The sequence below is a fragment of the Manduca sexta genome, chromosome 10 (genome assembly GCF_014839805.1).
Source record: "Manduca sexta isolate Smith_Timp_Sample1 chromosome 10, JHU_Msex_v1.0, whole genome shotgun sequence".
NCBI lineage: Eukaryota > Metazoa > Arthropoda > Insecta > Lepidoptera > Sphingidae > Manduca > Manduca sexta.
The window spans coordinates 13213896-13239416 of NC_051124.1; the positions used below are offsets into that span (position 1 = coordinate 13213896).

Genomic DNA, 25521 nt, shown 5'->3' on the forward strand with positions numbered 1-25521 from the left:
GATATAATTTGTCTAATTCGTTGTGAAGTCGTGAGTACTTTGTGCTAAAGGTCGGGGGTTCAGATCCCGAGTGAAAGTTGACATTACAAACAGTTCTGACTTATTTAGCGCTCTATTGTTATTTTGATGTAAAGTGAATTTCATTTGTCAGCCTACACGGCAAACAATGGTGAAAAGGGTGATCAGTGTTAAGCGTAAGGCCACGGGTTTGATTCTCGCGTTGAGAAAAATGAGAATCCAACTCAAAACAGTCCACAGCAAAGTATTTTGTCACTACACCAATAAGACTGTATACCAATACAAAAAAAATACACTAATTTTTAATAACATAAAACGATTACAACCGGACATCTTGTGGAAAGCGAGTAAACACATAACCGGTGTGGCGGCTAAAAATAACAATAAAGTGGTTATTATATATGCTAACTGCTTTGTTTGTGTCGAGCGGTGACGCAGCGCCGCGGTTATACTGCTGCCCGTGCGCTGTGGCCATTCTAACAGCCGATGCGAGGGCGATTAGACGTTTGTAGATTTATATAATCAGGTTACGGCCGAGTCCAATAAGCGATCTTAATCCTAATCTCCAATTCGATCCCGAGAATAAACCAATCAATAAGTCATCTATAAGTATATCTAAAGAAATTGTCTATTTCTGATTAGTCGATTTTCGTGATGGTATGAGAAATGCTATTGAGTGTTTCTGAAAATGGCTTTCGAATATCAAGGTTAAGGTTTACTAAAACGCTTACAGTATGTCTTTTGAAGGACTTAATAAGGTTTAATGGATTGAAATTTGTCACAGGTAGACCAAATCTTGGTCTTAGAAAATCCAAGCTAACCTAACCTACATATCGTGCTGGTTATTAGATAGGCATCCTATCAGCATTTTATTAATCGTAGGGATATATTCATTCAAGCATTCTACTTGTGAGGAGTCGAAGAACTGTTATTCAGTAGAGAGACGTTAAAAATCAATTGATCAATCAGTGATGACCACTGTGATAAACGGCTCACTAGCGCGGCATGATTATATGTAATGAATGTATACCTCCTTGAGTAAATAACGTCATTTGTATTCAATATAAATGGCTAATAATGCTGTCATCCCTTTCGAAAACTGTAAAAAAACACTTGTATCGAGTTTATATTTTTGTAACCAAACATTGTTTTTAAGTTATTGACATGCACGTTTTGGTTTTCGATGTTGTTTTTTGAAGGGATTTAAAAAAGTTTAAGTGATGATTTGGTCGGAATAATTCTTATATATAAGAATAAATGTGTGTAATGTGTAACAATGTTCGTTATGGACTCTAAAGCGGCTGAAGCGATTTTAATGAAATTGTTATATAATCTTCAGGTTAGCTTGGCTGATAAACCTGTGACTTTTGGTTGCGATCGTTTCACCAATTTTATTTTTTGCTATTTGGAAAATTTTCATCATTATCGCCACTTAAATCCACTGCTGCTGAACGTAGGTCTCCTCCAAAGATTTCCAGACGGATCTCTCGAAAGCGGCGTCCATCCAGCGTGTTCCTGCGACCTTTAACAAGTCATCATCGCTACTTGGTTATAGATAGTTAGTGTTACCGTGCGAAGCCGAGGCCGGTCGCTGTTAATATAAGATTTATATTGTGTTGAACCTCAGACACCGATGGATATAAAAAGAATTTTATGGCTGTATGGTCATATTGACATTGCGTTACTAAATGAAACCATATACTCGTCTTCACCTTTGCTGATATTGAGCCAAAAATCATTCTTTAATAATTAATATTTTTACAAAAAATCCTGGTTTTAGTTTTCTGATTTTCTGATCATTTTATAATTTAATGCGAATATGACGTGTGCGTGGGTGTATTTCTGACAGAAAGTATGATGTTGCCGCTACAACGAATTGTCTAGAGTAGTAGTAGTGGCTTTAGGGCGCGTAAAATTAAAATTGCTTTTTATTAATATTTATTTTGTTCGAAACTTTATTTTACATCTACGGCTCAAGTAACTTATTGTAAAGTGTTATTTCCAAGTAGATAAGTATGTGGTTTCATTTAGTAACGCGATGTGAGAATGACCCTGTATAATGTAACTTACAGTGACGAATAGTCTATATAACCCGATTTCTGCCGACTTCCCTTTCGTAACTTATGTAAATCTAATTATCGCAACGATTTACAGACTACATTACGCATATTATTAGCATATATGTTGTGTCGGGTTCCCTTTTGGGACATATCACCCTTCGCCACTTGTAACGTTTAATGTAACGCGGGAATAAAAACATGATTTCACTTTTTCATCGAGTATTAGTCATAAGCGCAAACAGTTTTTACTAAAGTACAAAAAATTATGCATGTTTTAGATATGATCACCTTAATTATATATGTTTTTTATTATTCATTAGGATATCGGCTATAATAATTGACACTAATGTTATAAATGTTATGTATCAGTCTGCCTGTTACGCTTTCACGGGTAAACTACTGAAAGATTTTTTACGATATGTGATATGGAGTTAGCTTGAACTGTGTAATAAGGGATACAGGATGCTTTATAATATGAGCTCTGTAGTATGCACTGTCCCACTGCTGGGCACGGGCCCCTTCTACTATTGAGAGGAATTAGGCCTTACTACACCACGCTGACCCTGTGTAAATTGGTAGACTTAAGACACCCTTAAAATTCCTGTAGAGAATTTCTCAAGTAAGTTTCCTCACGATGTTTTCCTTCATCGTTGAAGCAAGCGATAATTCACAAAGATTATACACATAATTTAAGCAAAGTCAGAGATGTCTGCTCTTGGGTTTTGAACCTGCGGATATTCGTCTCGGCCGTCTATACCACACCCAACTACGCTATAGCCGCTTATATTTTATATAAAACAAAAAAAAATTATAAGTCGTATATCACGCGGATGAAACCGCGAGCAACAGGTAGTAATCACATAAATGGTATAAAATACTTGTAACTACATAAAGTAGACCCTGTAAGTTAATTTATTGAGTTTTATTCTATAAATGGAACATTGGCATAGATAATTTTAAAATTAAACATATATTTTGAAACAACCTGTATATGTAATGCTATAAAAAGCGCGTCTAAACACAGTGTTAATTTTTCAAAGCAGTTAACAGTTTGCACGTATAGGGCGGTCGGTTTGTTCCAAGAACTTTTTATGTTTACAGTTGTAGTTCAAAGCTCGGAGCTTTCACGAGCCGCGCCGAAACGAGAGCTTCGGGCGACATTCTAAAAACCACACGCGTTCGGTTTGTTTATTTATTTACAAATTAAAGGACGCTTTTACACCGTCGTGTTAGTATGCTGGTTATATTAAAATTATTTATGTGATATTGATTTTGTTTTAATTAGAATAAAATGGGGTTCGTAAGTCAGTAAGCATCAAACATTAAGATGTTTAAATTTGTTTGTTGCGTTTAAGTCCATTGTTGTATTGAAGCTTATTTGTAATAGCAAATGAGATTCGTAGTGTTGCCTAATCTAATTGATTTAGAATATATTTACTGTAGGTGATCTAGTCAGTTTTGTCTGTAGTGCAAATAGATCGATTTACCGACAGTACGCTATAGCATTGATAATATTTATGTGCATTATAATGAAGTATAGACTTTGCTCTTGCTCTTTTTATACAAAATAAAATGGTAATTAAACAAATAAATTAGGTAAATTAAAATGCCTAACACTTTGAAAAATCTGGTATGATATTATTATACTGACATGCATTGGAGTTTGTATCATTTCATACCATATGACGTGATAGGTTCGTACGTTCGTTCTACTACTTTCGTCACTCCCTACCAATTTAAGATTAAGAAGTGTTTTCTTATATTTTTTTCTAAAACTTGTGGTTTTCCTGACTTTTAATAGAGATTTTAGCTATTGCATATGTATGAGGCATGTGACTTGTTTCATGGAAAATATTTTTTTCCGCCGTGATGTTCACTTCGGTGTGACAGATGCGGTCGTATTTCGGGACATGTTGGATGTTGATTTCTTCATTTATTTATACGCGGAGAGTTTTATAGCTGAGATGCGAGTTTCAAACATGGCGTTTTCATCTTCACCCGCTCATCACCGGTGATGGAAACATCGACTAACGACACTTCAGTTATTAGTAGATGTGTCTTTACCCGACTACAGGCGCGTTGTGAATGTTATCGGGTACCGACTACCAATTCAATTCCAATTTGTTGTGATTGGCTGTATTGTATTTACGACAATTCTGCCAATGTCAATTTTGAAAAGCAGAATACACACGTGCTATATGTATATAAAAATAAAATTGTCTTTAAAAACAAAAATAAAGTATAAAAATGCAAAAAGAAATCTTGAATAGGAGTAAATCGACTACCGAGGCACGGAATCATGGGTAAATAAATTTTCCTAAGCTTGTATTTTGTAGTGTAGGTACTTTTGATCGTTTCTTCACAGTTGCCAGTCAAGCGTTTAATATCTCTATTAGTCGTACAAATGTATTCAGGACGCCAATCGCAAGAACGCAGCGAAGTCTAAAGGGATTCGATTAATTATTGTGTGTCTGTGTGTGAACTCAGCTGTTGTTTACTGACTCGGAGGCCTCGGCGGGAGGGTCGACGACCTCCCCATAGACTAAACTGATAGAGCTTATCACTGCACCGTGGGTATCATTATCACTGTTTAAATTTTGGCTTAAACGGGATTATATTACTGTAATTTATTTTCAATTCTGTCGTAAATAGCGACTGATGTGGACAATAAAGGGTCATTGGGTGATGGGCATACATTCGAGCCTTAAGCTCGCTTACATTAAAGTACACTTGAGGTCGAACAGTGATGAAAAGGACAGACTGTTTTAGCCGTACGACTTATGCCGTCAGTTGGTAGAAGGCCCATAGTAACGATATAACAAACATTCAAGCATTTTATCAAATCAAATATTAATCAGATACGCGCTCGATAAAATGTTGTGCAGATGGCAGACCTAAACTATGCTGCACTGACATTGTAGTATGTACCCTGTGAGCCGTGAGGTAAAGAGTATTATAATTTATTTAAATTATTTAGGAGTCGTTTAACAATATTATAGTAAACAGAGCACGAATAAAATAGCTGCAATTAATGAGTAAGTTATTAAATGTAAACTACTATTTTTATACATAAGATCTTTGTATTTCCTAAGTAACCAAGAAGTGTATTCGCGGTTGATTACTTATTAGGCAACTTTGTTATTACGATCAATGGGCTGTCGCGTCTTGCATTCGTAGTGTTTGATCCCTAGCAACAGGCGTGCTAGGTGCGCTTGCGCAATCCGAAGTTCGAATCCGCTCAAGGCTCGGCTCAAACGTAAACAAGTTATTGTTGTTTATTATGCGGCTCGAATTTATATGCCGGCCGTCGAGTCCCGGCACGGCTACTCGACTTCATTATCCAGATATATCCGACTTATTTATGTTGTCCGTATATAAATTGTCATAAAACGAAATGTTTTACCATTCTGTGTATTTTATTTTTGTATACAATGACGAGACGAGTAAGTCACTGGTCTGATGGAAGCTAACAAAACCAATAAGAATTTAAAACCATTCTTTATATATCACTGCGCTCCTCATTCTGGGAAATTAAATATTAATAATGTCCAGAAATTACACTGGCTTTTATGCCATTTAAACCGGAACATAATAGTGATTTCTACTTAGCGTCGGAACCAGATAATGTGATACCACCTATGCAGACGGATTCACGTATACTGAGAGATATAGGTACATACGTTACCCTTTAAATATATTGATTTGTGTATATTACCCCAATGCTAGACTACCTCTTCTGTTGATACGGAGAAGGAGGCATACCACTCTGGTCTTAGTTAGTGGAATTCATTTTAGCGATTTGTATAAAACTCAAAGGCATGAAGATTTTCTCATCATGTTTATTTCCGATGTTAAAGGGAGTTATAAATTATTTTAGCAATAAATTGCAAAGTTCAGTATAATTTGGTGTACAAATAAAGCTGTCAATAAATAAATAAAGTTAGAAGTAGTACGTGCCAACCTACGATTATTGTCTCATCCCTTTAGTTCATTTTATTATTGGCTATTATGCTTTCATGGAATATCCTTTAAACAATGGTTTGAGATCGCCATATCCCCTAGTAGCTTATTGTTTAGGCTGAGAACTTAGTTTTGTATTCGATACCTGGCTATTGGTTAGGGAAATTCGGCTAGGAGGAGATTACTGGTTAGGGCAACCAAAATCTATGTGCGTATGTTTCCAAGTAATGTGATGCAGTAGCGGTGAGACGCTCGTACGGAGTGCCCGTGTCCGCGTTCATCGTACAATTCTACGTTAATTATTAAACAGCGTGCACGTGCTCGCGCCGTGCGCCGTGCGCCGCCCGCGCACGGCTATTACACGACGGCGAATAATTATTTCAAATCAATATATTAATGTCGAATAACGAAATGGAATTATGCTCATCCGACAGCAATATTTGTGACCCTGGCTTAGAAGATGATATAGTGCGACATAATATTCTGCTATCCAATAACATTGAACAAAATACACTAACAGAAGAATTACAAACGCCTAACAAGCGTATTAGAGAGGAAGATGAAAATGATTGGACCGTGGTAGAACGAAACGCCAAAAAAATAAAAGAGTGCTACAATAAAATCGAAGTTTATGTCTCATGCCTAGAAAAATTGCCCAAACATTTTAGATTAGCCAAAAAACTTAAAGAACATAATATTAATGACATTACAAAGATTAAGTACATAAATCCATATAAAATAAGATTAGAATTCAGTAATGAGTTAAGCGCAGAGAAATTTCTAAAATGTCAGCAACTAGTTAGTTTGGGATGAAGAATGTCCAAAGCTATGGAGGTGGGTTATTCATATGGCTTAATTAAAAATATAGACATTGACCTTAAAGAAGAACAGATACTAAGAGATATTGCAAGTCCTAACTCAATCGAAATTATTTCTGCGAGACGCCTTAACCGGCGTAACCAAGGTGGAGACGGATGGATTCCCAGCGAAACAATTCGGCTATGTTTCAAAGGACCATACTTACCAGCGTATGTCACTGTAGATAACCTTAATATTAATGTTGAGAAATATGTATTTCCTGTGTCCCAATGCACTCGATGCTGGAAACTAGGACATTCGGTTAAAAAATGTGTATTTTCCAAAATTATTTGCCCTAAATGTAGCGGAGAACATGCAGACTGTGAAACAGACAGATTAAAGTGTGCCAATTGCTCTGGGGACCATGCAGCCCTATCAAAAGATTGCCCAATGTATAAAAAGGAAAGGAGACTCAGGCTCATTATGTCAGAGTTTAATTGCACATATCAGAAAGCTTTAATGATGTACCCAGACACAGATTCACACCATAATTCTTCGGTTCCACCGCCTCAGACTTCCCATATCTCCACAAATCTGTTGCAAGCAACACACGAATCGTTAGGTATACCCGAAACATCTTTGAACACTAGCCACTATGCGGATGCCGTAAAACGTACGTTACACTATAATCAACGACCGAAGCCCGCTAAACCTCCATTAGAGAAACCAAGATCTACGGCTAGAAGCAAAATGAAGTTCAATACTCAAAGCTGGGTTCTCGACCTGTCTGATGAAGAATCTGTGGATAGTGAGTGCAATGATACAACTGAGACAAAAAATCCAGCAAATGAACGAACTTCAGAAGAAAACGTTACTTTAAAAGAACTTTTTTTTAAGCTAAAACAAGCAATATTTTCTAAAAAGAGACTCAATATCGGTAAAAATTCATAATGTCATTAAAATTTGTATAAAGTGGTTATTTATTTGGATTGTAGGCTTTATGTCACAGTGGCCTTTACTTATGAGAATATTTAACTTTATAATTGATTCCAATAATGTTTAGAACGTGTAATAATATTCGTATAAATATAATACAATGGAATTGTCAAAGTCTTTGACCAAAATTGTTAAATTTCGAAAACTTACTTATTCAAGAAAAAATCCACATTGCTGCTCTTTGTGAGACTTGGTTAGAGCCGGAGACTGAACTTACACTAAGAAACTATAACATATTTCGTAATGACCGATCGGATGGCTATGGAGGTATTGCATTGTTAGTTCACAATTCTATAAAAGTTTCCAGTACTGTAGTAATATGTCAGAACGCAGGAATTCAAGTACTAAGAATTCAAGTATTTAATTGCAAAGATATCCAACATATAATCTGCGTTTATTGTCCACCTTCGGTGACCACTTCTTCTGGGGATTGGGACTCTCTTCTATCGCTAGTTAACAGAGGTACTCTAATACTCGGTGATTTCAATGGCCACCATAGTACCTGGTCCTATAAAACCGACCAACGAGGAAATCAATTGTTCGATTCCTTATCCGAAAATAATTACATTGTATTGAATGATGGTAGGCCAACGCGCATGAAATTAGTTAATGGCATTTTACAGAAATCCTCACCAGACCTATCATTAGCTTCCCATGATATAGCGGTTAAACTTGAATGGTTGACGTTATATGAGACATTGGGAAGCGACCATCTTATGATTAAAATAACATATGGTTCTTTCAACCCAAGTAAGTTCCCGTCATTCAATCGTCGAAATTTTAAAGTTGTCGATTGGGCTTCATACAGAACACTTGTACGCGGTTTATTTAATAATTTTACTAAGTTAGATGATCTACAACATACCTATGATTTGTTTGAAAGTTTGGTGAACACAGCCGCTGATAAATATATTCCATATTATAAAGCTCATACAGGGCCTGCAATTAATTTTACACCGAAACCCTATTGGAACCCTACATTGTCGAGGGCAGTTGCCAAACGACGCCTAGCATTAGCAAATTTTCGACGAAACCCGATCCCAGAAAATTATAATATCTTAAGAAACAGATTAGATGAGTCACATAAACTGATAAGAGAGGCTAGACGTTCTTTCTTCCGTAATTTTTGTCCTCAATAGATCACCGAATCTCCGCCGGTGAAATGTGGCATAAATTGCGATGGATGAAAGGCTATCACAATTCGTCCAAACTGTATATAGACAAAATCAACATTGAAAATCTTTTAACATCATTGACACCAGACTCCGCAAGCCCAGATACGCCTAGCTTTATTCCACATATGTCAAAATTAGAGGTACCTTTTACTAGACATGAGCTTCTAAAATGTTTAAAATCTAGACACACGACTCCCGGAAAAGATAACATCTCCTATAGTATGATCAAATATCTTCCAGAAAATGCTATAGATGTCCTATTAATGTTATATAATGAGATCTTCCTTAACGGATTCGTACCTAAACAGTGGCGTCAAATCAGTATTGTACCGATACCTAAGCTCCAACAATCTTCTTCCAATTTTGTAAAGTTGCGTCCTATTTCCATGATATCTTGTATATGCAAAACATTTCATTATTTGATACTTAACAGATTAGAGTGGTATTTAGAAAAAAATAAAATATTTTCAGACAGCACAGTAGGATTCAGAAAAAGTCGTTCTAGTCTGACAGTCTTTCAAACTTAGTCTGCAGAATACAAGCGGGATTTTCGGAAGGTCAGAAGACTATAGGATGTTTCATTGACATCGATAATGCATACAATAATATCGAAATAGTCCCGCTACTGCAATATATGAACAAAAATTTACATATAGGACCCAAAATTTGTCTTTATTTGTGGAATTTTCTTAAAGATAGGCAACTTACCATTAGCGTAGACAACATGATATTTAACAGAAATACTGGCCGCGGTCTAGCCCAAGGTGACCCGTTATCGCCGTTATTATTTAACATTGCTACTGTACCTATTTGTAAAACTATAAATGAAGTTCATGTAGCTCAATACGCTGATGATTTTGTCTTATACACTACTTGCCAAAACTGTTTCACAGGATCACTTAAATTACAATCAGCCTTAAATAAGTTTAATGATATCATCACAGGTTTGGGTTTAGATATTTCTACTACAAAAAGTAAAGTTTGTATATTTAAAAGAGGTTATAAAAGGGAAAATATCAAACTATATATCAATGGATTACTACTAGAAGTAGTTGATAGCATAAAATATCTGGGCTTATGGATTGATTTTAGATGTCTTTGGATAAAACATATAAACGAATTGACAGCAAAAACACTAAAATTCGTTAAAATTTTCAAGTTATTAGCAGGGTCTGGATGGGGTGTACACCCATCATCTCTAAGACGTCTTTACATAGCTTCCATCAGAAGTCGTTTAGATTACGGTTGTTTTTTCTATGGTAGCGGTAGCCGAACACATCTAATAAAGCTTGATCGTGTACAGAATATGTGTTTGCGTATTATAGGAGGCTTCATAAAGACTACACCTACACATATTATGGAAAATGAAATTTCGATCCCCCCTTTGAGCATCCGTCGGCAATATTTGTCTAGCAAATTTTGGTTAAAATGTAAATCTTTTAAAAATAATTGTACTATCAGTTTATTGGATAATTTATCAGCGATGAGGTCTTACCCTTACTGGAGAAATAAAGACAAACCCATTTTAGTGACGGTTCATGAAACATTAAAAAATGAAATAATTTTCCGTAGCGACATTTTAGAATTTTTTAAGTTACCTACTTGGGTTAGTAGTGTGGACTTGAATAATGTAGTTAAAATAGATATTGATGGGCTCGCACAAGCAAAGAAAAATTACAAGGGGTGTCAATTAAAACTGCTATGTGATAAATACTTAAATGATAACTATATCGGTCACTATATTATATATACCGATGCTTCAATATGCGATGGTGAAATTGGAGCTGCTGTTTTTGATTCGGCGACAAAAATATCAATAAAATTTAAAATTAATGCCAAAATTTCGATAATGCACGCTGAACTTATAGCAATCTTAGAAGCTTTATCGTATATTGACTCCATTTCACACAACAATTTTTTTAATCTTAAACAGACTCCCGTAGTGCCTTACAATTATTGTGTCGTTGCACATCACCCATACGGGGATTCCTATAGCTTACAGTATTCTCGATATAATTTGTAAACTTAGAGAAAGTAAGAAAAATGTGACATTGCAATGGGTGCCTTCCCATGTTGGCATTAAAGGTAATGAAGTTGTAGATAAGTTAGCTAAAGAGGCGACAATAGATGGTGTAGATTACTCATGTGAACCGTTTTACACAGAAGTTCAATATAAAATCCGGGAACGTTGTTATAAAATATGGCAAGAATATTTTAATGAACGAAGTAAAAGCAAAGGTATATGGTACGCAACAATACAGCCTAGCGTCTTTAAGCGATCATGGATTGACAAGGCCGACATGGGGAGACATACCATCGCAACAGCTCTGCGACTTCGCTCCGGTCACATACCACTCAACAAATTTGCCTTTGAATGCGTAAAGTAGACTCTCCGAATTGTACAGTGTGTAATAGTATTGAGGATGTATATCACATCATTATGGAGTGTCGCCGGAACGAGCCACAGAGACACGAGCTGGCGATGACTCATAATAAATTTTATGAGACTGGAGAATGTAACAGTGTCCTCGCGAATCCTACTTTGGAAATCGCCAGGGCACTGTACAAACTCGTTAATTTAGGTATAAAGCGAAGAAGTAGTCTTAGTTAGTTGTGTTTCTTTCTTTATGTATTTTTTGTTGATGTTATAATGAGGGTGGCATAATCTGTAAAGATTTAACCCTCTATAAATAAATAAAGAGAAAAAAAAAAAAAAAAAAAGTAATGTGATGTAGGAGGCACGCCTCTTATCACATTAGGATATGATATAAGCTCGGCAAGAAGTGGGTGCATTAGTTGTGATCCATTTTTACAGTCTGGTCAGAAAAGATTTCGAAATCGGTAATGAATGAATCCTTGTTAGCCGAATTTCGGCCACAGCAGCCACTTTTAGCGAAGATCAGCCAGGTACGCAGGATTTATGTGCTATTCATGGCACTGGTGTCTTTCATCGCCAACTTCCTGACTACGAACTGCAGCTGAGTAAATTTTAAGATGGAAAAACTTATTCACAGTTAATTTTAACTCGGTATTCGAACCCAGGACCTCTGTGCGCTAATAGTATCTTCTCATTCTGTGTACGGATTGAAACTTCACCACCGAGGCTATTAACTCAGTTGAGAAATTAATAATATCACGTATGACTTATAGCTATTTTCAATAAATCCCAGCAATGAAGCAATTACATAATTTTTTTTTGACATGCTTATAAACTACTTATTTTTATTGGTTTTCCTCACCTTACTCATACTTCGACCCGCCGTTCCTTGGAACGAGCGCGTGGTTTATATGAGGGTTATCACAAACTTAATCTCATCTACTACCAATCGACTGTTAAGCAATCGAGGTCCTGGCGATAGAAGATCCTTCACCGAGCATTAGGCCGACGCGGCGTGGTGATTTGTAATTTTGCCACCATACGAAGAAATATTTGAGGGAACGTTTTGGAGAAGAAGTAATAGGACCGCCTATTTGTGAACTCGTTTATTAGCATTTTTGAAAGGAACACGTAAAATCATGGCACAGTTTCTAATAATATAACAAAATAAGTACAAAAATTGTACGAATTACTATAAAATGTTTTAGCGCCTTGCTTTGTTGTCGTAGCCACATTATTCTGTTTATTACAAAGGCATTGAAGTAAATTGCTTGCTGTTATATTATATTTGAGGCCTCTAGCTGACGAGCCAAAAACAATAATGGCAAATCAATTACTCAAATCAGGTTTACGGTTCACGGACAGTCTCAAAAGCAACTGTAAAAAGTTTTAATATATACAGTCTAGTGTTGGTGATATGTCCCTCTGATAATATATTATTGAGCGGAAACCGCAGTTTCGACGTCTGGCCCTTGTTTAAATTACAGCAATCGAAACACAAATTAGAACAAACATTTCCAACAGCAAAAGTTCAACAGTTCATGTACCTCATATTTTCTAATTAATATGCATATGCTTATTGTGTTAATCAGAGTCACAAACAGGATCTTATTCATCATCATCATCATCTTCTTCATCATCATCATCATCATCTTCACCATCTTCTTCTTCTTCATCATCATCATCATCATCATCATCTTCTTCTTCTTCTTCACTTCCACAGTCATCAGACGAATCACATTCAGAACTGTCTTCAAATTCAGTATCGTCATCATCATCTATTAACACTTTCTTTTCTTTTTCTATGTAACCTGCAAACGTTCCGTCGTCGTCGTCTTTTAAAAAGTCCTGAAACAAAATCGTATTATTTTGAACTTGTTTTTGGAGTACTACAGAATATCCTGCAAGAGCCTCCACTGTATTTTTGTTAGTGTTAGTGTGGTACCGGTCAGGATCGCACTAAACCCAGTGCTTAGATAGCTGTGGACCTTCCGTTTGCCTAAAGCTGGGCTATTTAGGTACCAACACGATGACTATTTCTGCCGCCAAGCAACATTGTACAAACATCTTTGTGTTTCAGTTTAAACAACTTTGCACCCAGCTTAATTACTGGGAATTATACCGCTTACTGTCTCTGAGTAACTAGAGCAGTGCAATAATATGCAATACTATGTACTACAAGAGCTTGGGTTCAGTTGCTGCTGAAAATGGGATGTCGCGTCACTTACCATCGTGCAAATTGTTTGCTTGTTTTACTTTGGTAACAGGTATCATGATCATTCCTACTAAATACCAGTCTACTAATAGAGCGAGATTTGCGAACAATTTGGTTCTCAATCATTTAAAATGCACCCAGAGTTATATCGAATTGCAACATTTAAAACAAAAAGGTTATGTTACAGCCGACTTGCGCTTTAGGCTTTTGAGCTATGTGGGAGATATTGCGAGGTGTATTTATAATATATTTACCTCAGTTTCATCCGCTAATATGCTGTGAAGCTCCCCCCACCATGGCCTGTGTTTTAAAGACATTGTTCTGTTTTCCAAATACCGACAAAATCTCTTATGTCTAATTTCTCGGTAGACTTCTCTCAACACTTTGATGAATAATTTAACATTAGCGATCGTGTATCCATCTAAAAACTCCTTGTTCATTTCGTTGGTTATTCGTTTGTACGCTGCTTCTTTGTATTTGTTGTTCTTGTAGAATTTATGCTTCGGATCAATGAGGCACGGTTCCCCGGATAAACATTCTATCATAAAATCCCTCTCAGCGTGCTTTTCTATTTCAGCAGATTCTAGCATATCCCTTATGTCTTTTTCGGTTCTCTCACGACCATCGTCAAACTTTAATCCCTGCAAATTGCACGATTCCTTATTTATGTAGCGCTTGACGAACTTTTTTGTTTCTTGTACGGACTGCAAGAAAATATAAGTAGAAAATTTATTTGGTTAGAATTTTATCACATATTACTTATACATTTTACTAATTTTTTATTCCACCTTTATCTTATTTTCTTTTTATTACCTTGTAGTTATATCATAGCTTGCCTTTATTTTTTACAAACTAATATTTTTTATTTGTTGCCTTGCCCTTTATAAAACTTCCTAAATCATTGCAGCTAACTATAGCGCTATCTGAAAGACGTCAGTCACTTCTTGACAAATTTTATGATTTTAAGTCAATTGGAAGTACCCTATAGGTTTTGATTCCTTCGTGAAGTCCCAAATATGCGATATAAACGGTCATAACTTTGGATTGCGTTGATTTATTCGTGTGACAGTATACAGGGGATATCGTTCTATCTCATTCATTCACAAGCATTGTAATATCCGATGACATCATTTGCGCGTATTGCGCCTATTTATTAATATTTCTACCGAAATTGAAAGGGTTATAATTTATTGATTTTTACCGGATTTCAATCAATATTTTTCTGTGTTAGAATTTATATGTGGTAAATGTTAAATAAACATTGAGGATCATAATCGGCAGAAACTTGTTGTGACTCCTGACTCCTGGTAAGTATATAATATGTGTAACACTTTAAACTCATATTATGCTGTAAGGTAATAATTAAATAAACATTCTTACCGCATTATCTACAACATGTTTAGTGATTTTTTCGTCCCATTGTAAATAGTGCACCATTATCCACCACTTTGGAGGCTCGGGCAGCACTCTGTTCTCGTAGTACCCTTTCATGCGACGCTTCCTGACCACTCGGTATTTCTTAATCAAATTTACTACGGTTTCTCTCAATGTCTTGACAGTGTATTTTTTAGAGGCCCTTTTGTTCACCTCAGCAGTTATCTTTTTGTAAGCTTCATCAATTTTCTTTTGGTCATTGTGAAATTTATCGGTGGAGTCGTAGAGGCACGGTTGCTTCCGCATCTCGTTGATGATCTTGAGCATGTCACTCATGGCGCCGTGGTATACGTCGATTAATTACTTTGCGCTAGTTAGAGATTATTTTACGTGACACGACCGACGGTTCGGACGCGTGCGTAGCTCTGGTATGTGCCGCCCGCGTGGCCTCCCAAAGTCAAGGGCGCGACACTACGGCGCTACCGAGAGAACACTCGCCCAGTCCCGTCTTTACCCTACGGGCACGTGGGGCGCAATCCCGGGCTCCCGATTGAAGAGGACTCACTCAGTTTAAATTGTTATTTTTTTTTTGTAACAGCGCGGCAAATCGACCCACAGCATCCAATGGTAAGCGGAGTGCTGTCTAGATAAAGTGTCGACGAGAGATGATTATCTCTCGCCAGTCGTCACAATTACGCCGGCCTGTTTGAACTGAATATACACAGACTGAACACGGTACGATTACGTGGTCCACTATGGTTGGTTTATGGTATAAGTATTGGGACACGACTGATGGCACGGGCGCCTGCGTGTTTATGCGTAAATGGCGCCGATTGGGTCCCTGTAATCAAGGTCACTGTAACACAACGTTCGCTAAAGTATCTACGAAAAATAGTATTATGAGTCTTGTTTACATTCTGATAACAGGGTACCGTTTTGTTTAGTAAATTTTGTCCGTTGATGGTTGATAGTTACATCGTTGGTTTAGCGTTAGCGTTTGGAAGATGCTGATTGTGAGGATGCGAGTTCGATTCTGTGACAGATAAAATTTACAAATAATATTTAGTTGACTGGGATCGGAATTTGTATCCGTTGTAATGATACAATCGCTTTTGATCACATAATACGACGAAACGCTTCTAAAGGTTGGTATTGAAATCTCTAGGGGGACTGGGGGCAGAGAGGTTATGTTCAGCATTAAAATTCCAGAAGCTGGAAAAGAATAAATAATACCTCAGTCGAACCGGCTCATTCACGCCTAAGACTAACTTAATAATATATGTAAATAGCGTATGGCGTATATAATTGCGAAAAGCTGAGCCCCTCCACAGTAACAATAACAGTGGGAAAAAGGGCTTTGTTAAGACACTAGTAAAGAAATAAATGCAACAATATACATATAGTTTTTGAATTCGTTTAGTGATATTTTTCTCACAATGTCATAAAAAAATGGAATGACTTATTATATTGAGTAACACTTAAACACTTGACACCATTCTAGTTTGCTAAGTTATCTGGCTCTCTGTTATACAAGAGTCTGCCTAGGTAGGTAACACCGAATTGTCTATTTCTGTCAAGGAGGAGAATCAAATCCAGATTTGTGGTGTAGAAAATATCTTCCCTCGTGCGAAACTCCACACCGATTTATAGCGTAAGTGAGCCGTCACCGAACCAATCAATAACCAACAATAATTTTTATAATTGTACTTCAGTAGCTACAGTAGCTATAGTATTCTTAAAAATAAGTTTGTATGTAACCAGACGGTTTCTCGCATGGGAGCGTCTCACCTTACCTTGAGTTCGTCTTCGCTCTTCAATGAGATTTTTTTTTACGTACACAGCAAAGTGACCTATTAAAGAAACAAACTTAGTTTAAAAAAATATCTTAAAATTTCCGAATTTAAACAAATTACTACCTAGATCGGAATATGCTCCTTTCGTGGAATTTAGAATCGCCTTAATATAGACGGTTTTGGAGCGTGTTCCGAACTACACTTGTCACCTACCTGTCTCTCGTTCTATCTTTTTTACATATTTCTAAAAGTATGGTACCCTTTTAAAGCCTTATAGCCTTATATATATAGAACACTAACTGTTATTTTTAGGGAAATAAAAAAATATTCACATTTTAGTATATTTAATAAAATATAGCCAAATTAATGATTTATTATTTAATGTACTGTTTAATACGCTGAAAAAGTCTCTGATTTTATACCAACGCACCAACGCACACTTCGGTTTACGGTCTTAGCCGTTCTTCTCCACTTTGGTTTTTTTCGCGGCCGGAGCTTCGCCGTCGCTGTCGTCACTGTTTTCTTCTGCAGTGGTGTCCTCATCAGAAGACAGATCGGCCATGTATCTCTTCTCTGCTTTCATGTAAAGTTTAACTGAGTGGTCAAATCTCCGTTGGGTTTCTTTTTTACTTTCGCACTGTAACACACATTGCAAGAAATTTCACTTACATTGATATCTCGAACGCGTCGCGATGTATGTTGCAGTTAAGGTCCTTTCATTAATTGGATGACGCGTTTGGTACGAGTTTTAAGTTTGTTTATTTCATTTAACTATGATGTGTGTATATATTGGTTATTTTATTGTGTCATACTAATATTATAAATACCAAAGTTTGTGGAAATGTTTAGATGTTTGCATGTTTAAGTTAACGGAGAAAGCGCTGAGCAGTTTTGGATGAAATTGTTCACACGGATAGACCATGGCCTGGACTAGCAAATGGGCTTCAATAATCCTAGTAGGCTATTTATATATGTTAGTAGTCATTACAGTATTAAATATGTTATGTATTTATATTATGCGTTTAGTGATGTTTATATTATTGGTTACTAATCATTTTATTTGTGATTATTATTAACATTTTTAATAACCCTGAATTATTATTCTATTCACTAGAGTGATCTTTCTTTTTTCTTATATTCGTCCCATTGTTATCTGGAAGAAATTGCCTATAGCGATAACACCGCCGTTTGTACTTATTGTATTTTGAAAAAAAAACATTGTGCAAATTGTAACTGGAAAATGTGTTTCACTTGAGCGGAGCGGCGAGCCGCAACTACTATAACAATATAATAAATATAACGACATAATATTTCATAGTGTGAAATAGAAGCTTTTTGATTGAAATATGAACAAATGGACAAGTAAAGTTATATGCTGCATTTATCTCTGTATGATTGGGCAATGGCGCAACTAGTGCGGCAACATTTCACCGACGTCATATCGGTATCGTGTCCCGGTTGGGTCACGATCATGGGAATTGAACCCAAGACCTCTCGTTTGTTTACGTTCCGCAGCTCATAAACGTTGCCATTAGACCAAGGACATCATGCTATAAGAAACACAGTTTATTATTCTTACCGCATCAGTTAATACGTTTTGAGTGATTTTGTCTTCATCCTTTACAAATCGATGCAGCATGACCCACCACTTGTGGGCTGTGGGCATTTCCTTATACAGCAAAAACTTGTTCATGCGTTGGATCCTGTATTGTCTGTATTTTTGCCGCAGATTCTTCACGCTCGCCATAATGTCCTCCACTGTGTATTGTTTAGTGGCTCCTTCGTTCACTCTCGCAGTTATTCTTGCGTAAGCCTCTTTCCTTTTCTTTGCATTCTTGTAGTACTGCGCTTTTGGGTCGTACAGACACGGCTCTGATTTCATCTCGGCGATAATCTTGTGTATATCGGAGTGGTCCAGATCGTCGAACGAATTCGCCATAGTTTATGCTGGATTGGGACACGACTGACGGGTCGGGCGCCTGCGTGTTTATGCGTAGTCGGCGCCTATTGGGCCTCCGAAAGCCAAGGTCGCCATACTACGTTAGCTATCGTAGGTACTTCGCGCTTCGTACGGATTTTATTTGAATGATATTAGTGGGTAATGAGCTTTGTTTATATTCTGATAAGGCATTCTATTATTTACTTTATGTCGATCGAAGATTAATAGTTGTTTCGTTAGTATATTGTTGTGTGTTTTAGAGATGTTGATTGTAAATTATTTCCTGCAGTAGCAAATGACTGGGATGATGTGTAAGAATTTATTTGAATCAATATAATTTTAGACATTATTTATATTTAGACTCATTTCTACTCTACCACCGGTTCGCAACGCAATGTCCACCAGAGAATTATGAATATTGAACTCTCGTGTTGTCCTTTTCAAAATGAGATCAAAGATATAACTGGCACTGTGTAATAAAAATAATAATTAATATATGATCAAAAATTTTCCGATATACTATTAATTATTATTAGTACTTAGATATAGTAAGCGAAATGGGCAGAAAGATGAATATCAAATCAGTGTGAATTGACAATTTTATTGCATTTAGGGTCATTGTGATTACTAAGGTCTCAAAAATATTCTATGGTTATTCAACGGCAATAAAAAAATGAATCCTATATCTTCATTGCTTTACAATAATGAGTCTTGCTCGGCGGTAATCACTTAGCAACCAAGCGCCTATTTACATGATTGCCTGTTATAGAACAGACACAAATTGGCGCAATGTTCTTTGTCGCCATGGCAATATGCGTCGCTCATTAATCTTGCGAGCGTGCGTAGTAACCACCGTGAATATGGTAGGATTCCCATAGTGAATTTTCTGGAAGTGTATAGTTAAGAAGGCAAATATATGGTTTCATTTATTAACGCAATGTCAAAATTACTGCATATTGAGCACTGTAGAGCAAGGGCCTCCTCTACTACCGAGAATGTTTAGGCCTTAGTTCACCATGCTGACCTAGTGCGGTTTTGAAAAAACGCACACATAACTTTGAAAAGACAGAAGTTTTTTTTTTAAAAAAGAGATGGAAATCTAACAAATTTTGTGAACCAGCTAGTCGCGAGTAAAACAGTTTGTGGCATTCTGACAACCATCGAGGGGCGACGTATTTGTTAATTGATATTTATCGTGAAAGGGCGACGTATCCGTTGATGGATTTTTGTTTATTTTCGGTGTGCAATGTGATCTTGAGTCTTAACTTTTAACTTCACTCGAATCTATTATAATGTACATATACAACGAATACTTGGAGTTTACATATTTTGCATTATATCCGGTGCAAGTGTTCATGCCGCAGTTCCTTAGCCACAATATAAAAATACCTAGTCTTGCCATAAATATTGTAATAAAGAAAAAAGAAAATTGTTAACTGCAAATAACATTTATTACTTTTACAGTGTGTCAGTTTAATACATAAATATAAAACAATTAAAAATATAAAAAGCTTATTCGAAGTGGTCTCCATTGGCTGCAATACAGTCCTTTAAACGATGAGGCCAGTTATCAATAGAAGCACGCACTCTTTCCATGGGAAAATTCTTCACTGCCAATCGTATAGATTGTTTTAGGGACTCCAAATTATCATGGCGTTTAGAGCAAGCTGTACTCTCTAAAACTGACCACAAATCATAATCCAGCGGATTAAGATCGGGACTAGACGACGGCCAGTCTTCAGCTCTGATGAAGTCCGAAACGTTCGATTCCAACCAAGACTGCGTGGACCGAGCTTTATGACCCGGCGCCGAGTCTTGCTGGAAGGACCATACTTGGTTATTGAACATGGTGATGTTAAGGGGCTTAACTACCTTCTCAAGAATGGTATCTTGATACACTTGTGCCGATGTTTTGATACCTTTTTCACAAAAATATGGCTCAGTCACTCCTTCATAGCTAACACCCCACCAAACCATCACTGAAGTCGGATAATGTCCACGTTGCACTCTGTCGACTAATTGGGAAGCTTCCTTAGAGCTTTGAGCATAAATACGGTCATTTTGTTTGTTAAAATGTTGCTCAATTGTAAAAATTTTCTCATCCGTAAACAAAATTTTTCTGTGACCTCCCTTTGCGTACCGCTTCAGTAGTTGTTTCGATTTTACCACCCTATTCTTCTTTAAATTATCAGTTAAGAAATGGCCAGTGCGTCTCTTATAGGCTGCAAGTCCTAAGTCATCTTTTAAAATACGCGACATGGTTCTAGGTGCTATCTTCATTTCCCGAGATAAAATCTTTTGCTTTCGGACAGGATTTCTTCGAATTCTTTCCCTTACTGCTTTGACCACCTTTTTCGTACGAACACTACGTGGACGGCCAGATCTTTTTCTGTCACAAACAGAGGAGGTCTCATTGTACCTATTAATAGCCCGGTACACAAACATTTTACTAATACCAAGTGTATGGAGAGTTTTAAAAATTGCATTTGGCTCCATACCTACTTTGTGTAATGCTATCACAGCGATTCGGTTCTCTTTATCACCCCACACCATTTTAATATCGCAAAATATTTTACAATGTATTGGCGCCAAAATGAGAAAACACAATGAACAATCGTATAAAAATGACAGATTCGAAATTCAAATGTAATATTTTTTTATAATTAAGTGTAACAGTATTTATGGCCAGACTAAGTATAGTCGTAATAGTATAAAAAAATGACACCACCAAGTTACCGCCAGATGTTACAAACGCGGAAGCGAAAGCAAAACGGTTTTGATTGCTGAGTCGAAAGTGATAAAACATTGGATTCAAGTCGTCCGCGCTGCTTTACGACGTCGTAAAGCCATCGGTAAAAGTTATTTTCTACCCTGAAACTGAAAATGGAAGTGTTTGCTGATGGACGGAGTTGTGTAAGTTGTTTGTACGGTAGAGCGGCGCTACGACCTGTTTGTTACAAGCTGGTTGTGGTTCGATCGTAGCGGTGCCATAGAGTTTTTCTATTATACTCTTTTGACAGAGTTGTTGTAGTTTTATGAGGAGCATTGTTGGGTTGTTGATGATTAGTCTTCTTGATTAGTAGCTTTTGACATTTTCTATATTAATCCTGGCTCCATAAGTTGTGCTAATATTACATAATGGAGCACGTTGCAGATTGGCTACGGTCAAACCGTAATGGGTACCTTTTCTGTTGCGTTACATGTTATAAGATCTTATAAGTGAGTACATATAGGTTTGCAATTCAAAGTTCGGGTAGTTACGAAATTGTTTATGGGCTGCTGAATTTGCTGCTTTTTATTACAGTTGAACGAGACGGTCGTTTGTTGGTAAGCGATATGACCGCCCATAAACAGTAGCAAAACCATATAGAACTTTAAATTACAATGTAGTGCGTGCCACTCCACTGCGCTCCTCATCGTGAGTGGCTATTACTTACGCTGACTACAATGTCCTTCATACCAGAACACAACATAAATACTGCTGCTTGGCGGCAGAAATAGACGTTGCGGTGGTACCTACCCAGATGGCTTCTCATGTACGAGGGACCTACCACCAGCGATTGCTTATTTCCCGATAAAGTTTTATAAAAACACGAATGTATGGAATTTTCCGCTGTCTTTGGTACGATTTTTTTTATACGGGCTCTCCATAGCACCTGATGGTAAATGAAATGAGGTCCAATAGGATTTCGACTAACGAGAGATGATTATCCCTCGACAGTGACATAATTATGCCTACCTGTTGGAACCGGATATACTGAGGCTGATCCTGGAATGCGATACAATTACACAGAGCGGGTTTTAACACCCTGTGTATGGTGGTCGCTATCTGGGCTAAATATTAGAGTAGTATCTGATCACAGAAATTATAATTAATATAATTTGTGGCAAAAACGTTTGCCCAGCAGTGGGCCTCATAAATATGGTACTTTGCCATCCTTCCGGGTGTGATGAGCACGCGCCTCGCGAATGTTCCGCATTCGCTCGCACGTGTGCGAAATTCGCATAACGCTGTAACTCTTTCTATTTATATATACAAAACTAGATACTTGCTGCGGGTTATCTGCTTTTTTATAGTAATAATCATAGTCATTGTCTGCAAGTGGCTTGGTGGCTTATTGTATAGCGGTACTACTGCCGCGCCGGGGTTTTAGGTTCATTCCCCAAGTTGTCTAAAGTGTCATTTTGAGGTTTTTCGCTCAGCATTATCTTATAATTCGGGTGGGCGTCTCGCCATAACAGAGACAAATCCTCCTGATTTTTATACAAAATAATCTAATAGTCGATTAAAAAAAATGTAATTTGTGATGTAATATACTTATACGTTCGTAACCAGGTTGACGCAACAGCCGACATACTGACAGCTCGAAAGCGGAAAGCGGAAAAGTCAATTTCATGCCGAACTAAAATTATTATTATTTAAAAGCATATAAAATCCCAAAGTCTTCAATTCTAGGTGTTACGAAAACAATGCATAAAGTGTTGCTCATATTGGATATTGAACTCAAGACCTCGTGTAACATAGTTTTTGGCACTAAATAGAATAATAAAAAAATATATATAAATATCCGCAATAGGGGACCGGACAGGTATTACCAAAAAATCTGAAATTCAGTTTAAAGTAAAGTTTGTAATATTAAAAATATTATCTCATATTTGTTTTTGTAAAAGAGTTGTGATTTGTATTTTTAAATCAATAAATAAAATACAATAATTATAGTATTTTTAGTCTATTCTTTACGGCAAATGAAACACCAATCACGGCGCATGACGTCACACGTGGGTAAAATGTAAACAAACAGACGTCATCTGGATGTCATACCGCGTTGTGTTATTTTAATGCTTTAAATGTGTTTTTTGTCACAGAACTGCTCTAATAATTAATATTAATTTATACGGGACGTTGTTACTATCTTCCAGCTTAACGTTTACAGATTGTTTAATCGTTAGATAATCATAATGGACCGCAAAAAATATTGTTGGTGCGTCGTACCTGAATGTAATAATACTTCTATATCTTTACCAAACAAATTATTTATTGATGTACCACGAAAAACAGATATACTAATAAAGTGGTTGCAGTTAGCAAGACGAACCTACGACGGAATGTCTGCAGACTCACCGATTTAGTTCTGTGAGGATCACTTTGATGTAAGTAAATAAAAAATAGTGTTTCGGTTTAAAATAAATCGATGAATATTTCAATTAATTAAATCATTTGTACACCCAGGGAGGTTATGGTTATGAGATGTATTTATTTATGTTTTAGCTGCCACATGATATGGAATAGAATATTTATTTATATAGAATTCTGGTTGTTAAACAGTAACCTGAGATTAACACGGTCTATGCAGTGTTGCCAAATCATAATTTCTCTTTACCCCAGGATTATTTGGAATTTAAAATTTTACCCTTAAACCAATCATAAATAATTCGGTACTTTTTTTTTTCTATATCGTTATCTATGCAGACGCCACTTCTTTCTTCACTTCCACTTCAATAATTATTAATTTAATTATCTCATTCTATTAGGAACAACTAGCTGTACACGAAAATTGTATTGGATAAAAAATTATACTTAATTGTTTCATGGCCTACAATTTTTGTAGGAAACATCTTTCTCTAAGCTCAATATTTATTACAATACCGTGAAACAATAGCTTTAATACCTTAACTCGTAGAATTACCCCAAAAATAACCATAAAAAATACCCTGCTGATTCAGTTTTACCCTAAATCTAGGGTAAATATTCCTAATCTGGCATTATTGAATCACTGTTCAAATGACAAGACTTGTCAAGTTGCTTTATCCACGTATGACGTCACACGAGACGAAATGACATAATGTAGCGTTTGCGCGGGAATTATAGCTATTTAACATTTAGGCATGGTTTTATGTACTTTTTAAGCTTTATTTGTGCAAAATACTATTTTTCTTGGCTATTTATATCCACAATTATCAATTTAAAACACCTTCTGAAAATTTGTCCGGTCCCCTATTACGAATAACATGAATGTATACACTGGCATGGACAAATGTGTCATTCGTTATACCAAACCTATGGAAAAATAGTTTTATACTTCACCCACCATTTCTGTTCGCCATACATATTATATCTGTTAGAGAGAAATGTCTACTTTCTGAGAATTATCCTTTACTTTTACTTAGTTCCTTCTGTCAATTAGTTAATTCGCAAGTCTATAACATAGAATACACAGACGGTAGTAGTGCTTGCAATCTTATTAGGGATTTCTTTGAGAAAATGGATCGAGGTTACGAGCATTTTGAACGTTTGCCAAACTATCTAATATTATAAATCGCCTGTCCGTTTTATTGTTTGTATGTGCGAATTTTTATTTCGCAATCGGATTGATTTGATGTGTTTCGGGAAAATATTAACAACACGTATGCTTACGGTGTTGTTCTGGTAAGTGAGGCAGAGGTGCGACAAGTGAACTCATAATACCATTTAGTCCTTGAAATTGATTTGTTTGTTTGTCGCGTATTTTGAGATCATGCGACAAATATAATTCTAAAATATGGGTAGCGTCTCTGCTTTCCCTTTTTGGAATGTATAACGTGTACCTACGTATGTTATGAATCGAAATTTTTACGGTACACGTTTAAACATCAATTAATTTGCGTTGATGAAAATAGTTTGTCACAAATATTTGCTCAATATCGCTCGACACTCATTCGTGATCGCCAATATTGGTTCCAATAATGACTGAAATGATTACAAGGCCGGTATTGTTTGATGTTTGCGTACAAACGGTGTGGCGGCCAGTTGGATAAACATTGGGAAATGCGCACGCG

At 36.5% G+C, this 25521-nt stretch overlaps 1 protein-coding gene across 1 annotated transcript; it reads right to left on the minus strand.

Moving 5' to 3' along the window:
- Positions 1-12475: 12475 nt before the first annotated feature.
- LOC115444199 (altered inheritance of mitochondria protein 44) lies at positions 12476-18787 on the minus strand. The gene is made up of 4 exons (XM_030169877.2): positions 18346-18787; positions 14980-17403; positions 13854-14303; positions 12476-13232 (listed from the first exon to the last, which is right to left on the minus strand). The coding sequence occupies exons 2-4, from the start codon at positions 15307-15309 to the stop codon at positions 12993-12995; spliced, it is 1020 nt and encodes a 339-aa protein (XP_030025737.2). The 5' UTR covers positions 15310-17403; positions 18346-18787; the 3' UTR covers positions 12476-12992.
- Positions 18788-25521: the final 6734 nt, after the last annotated feature.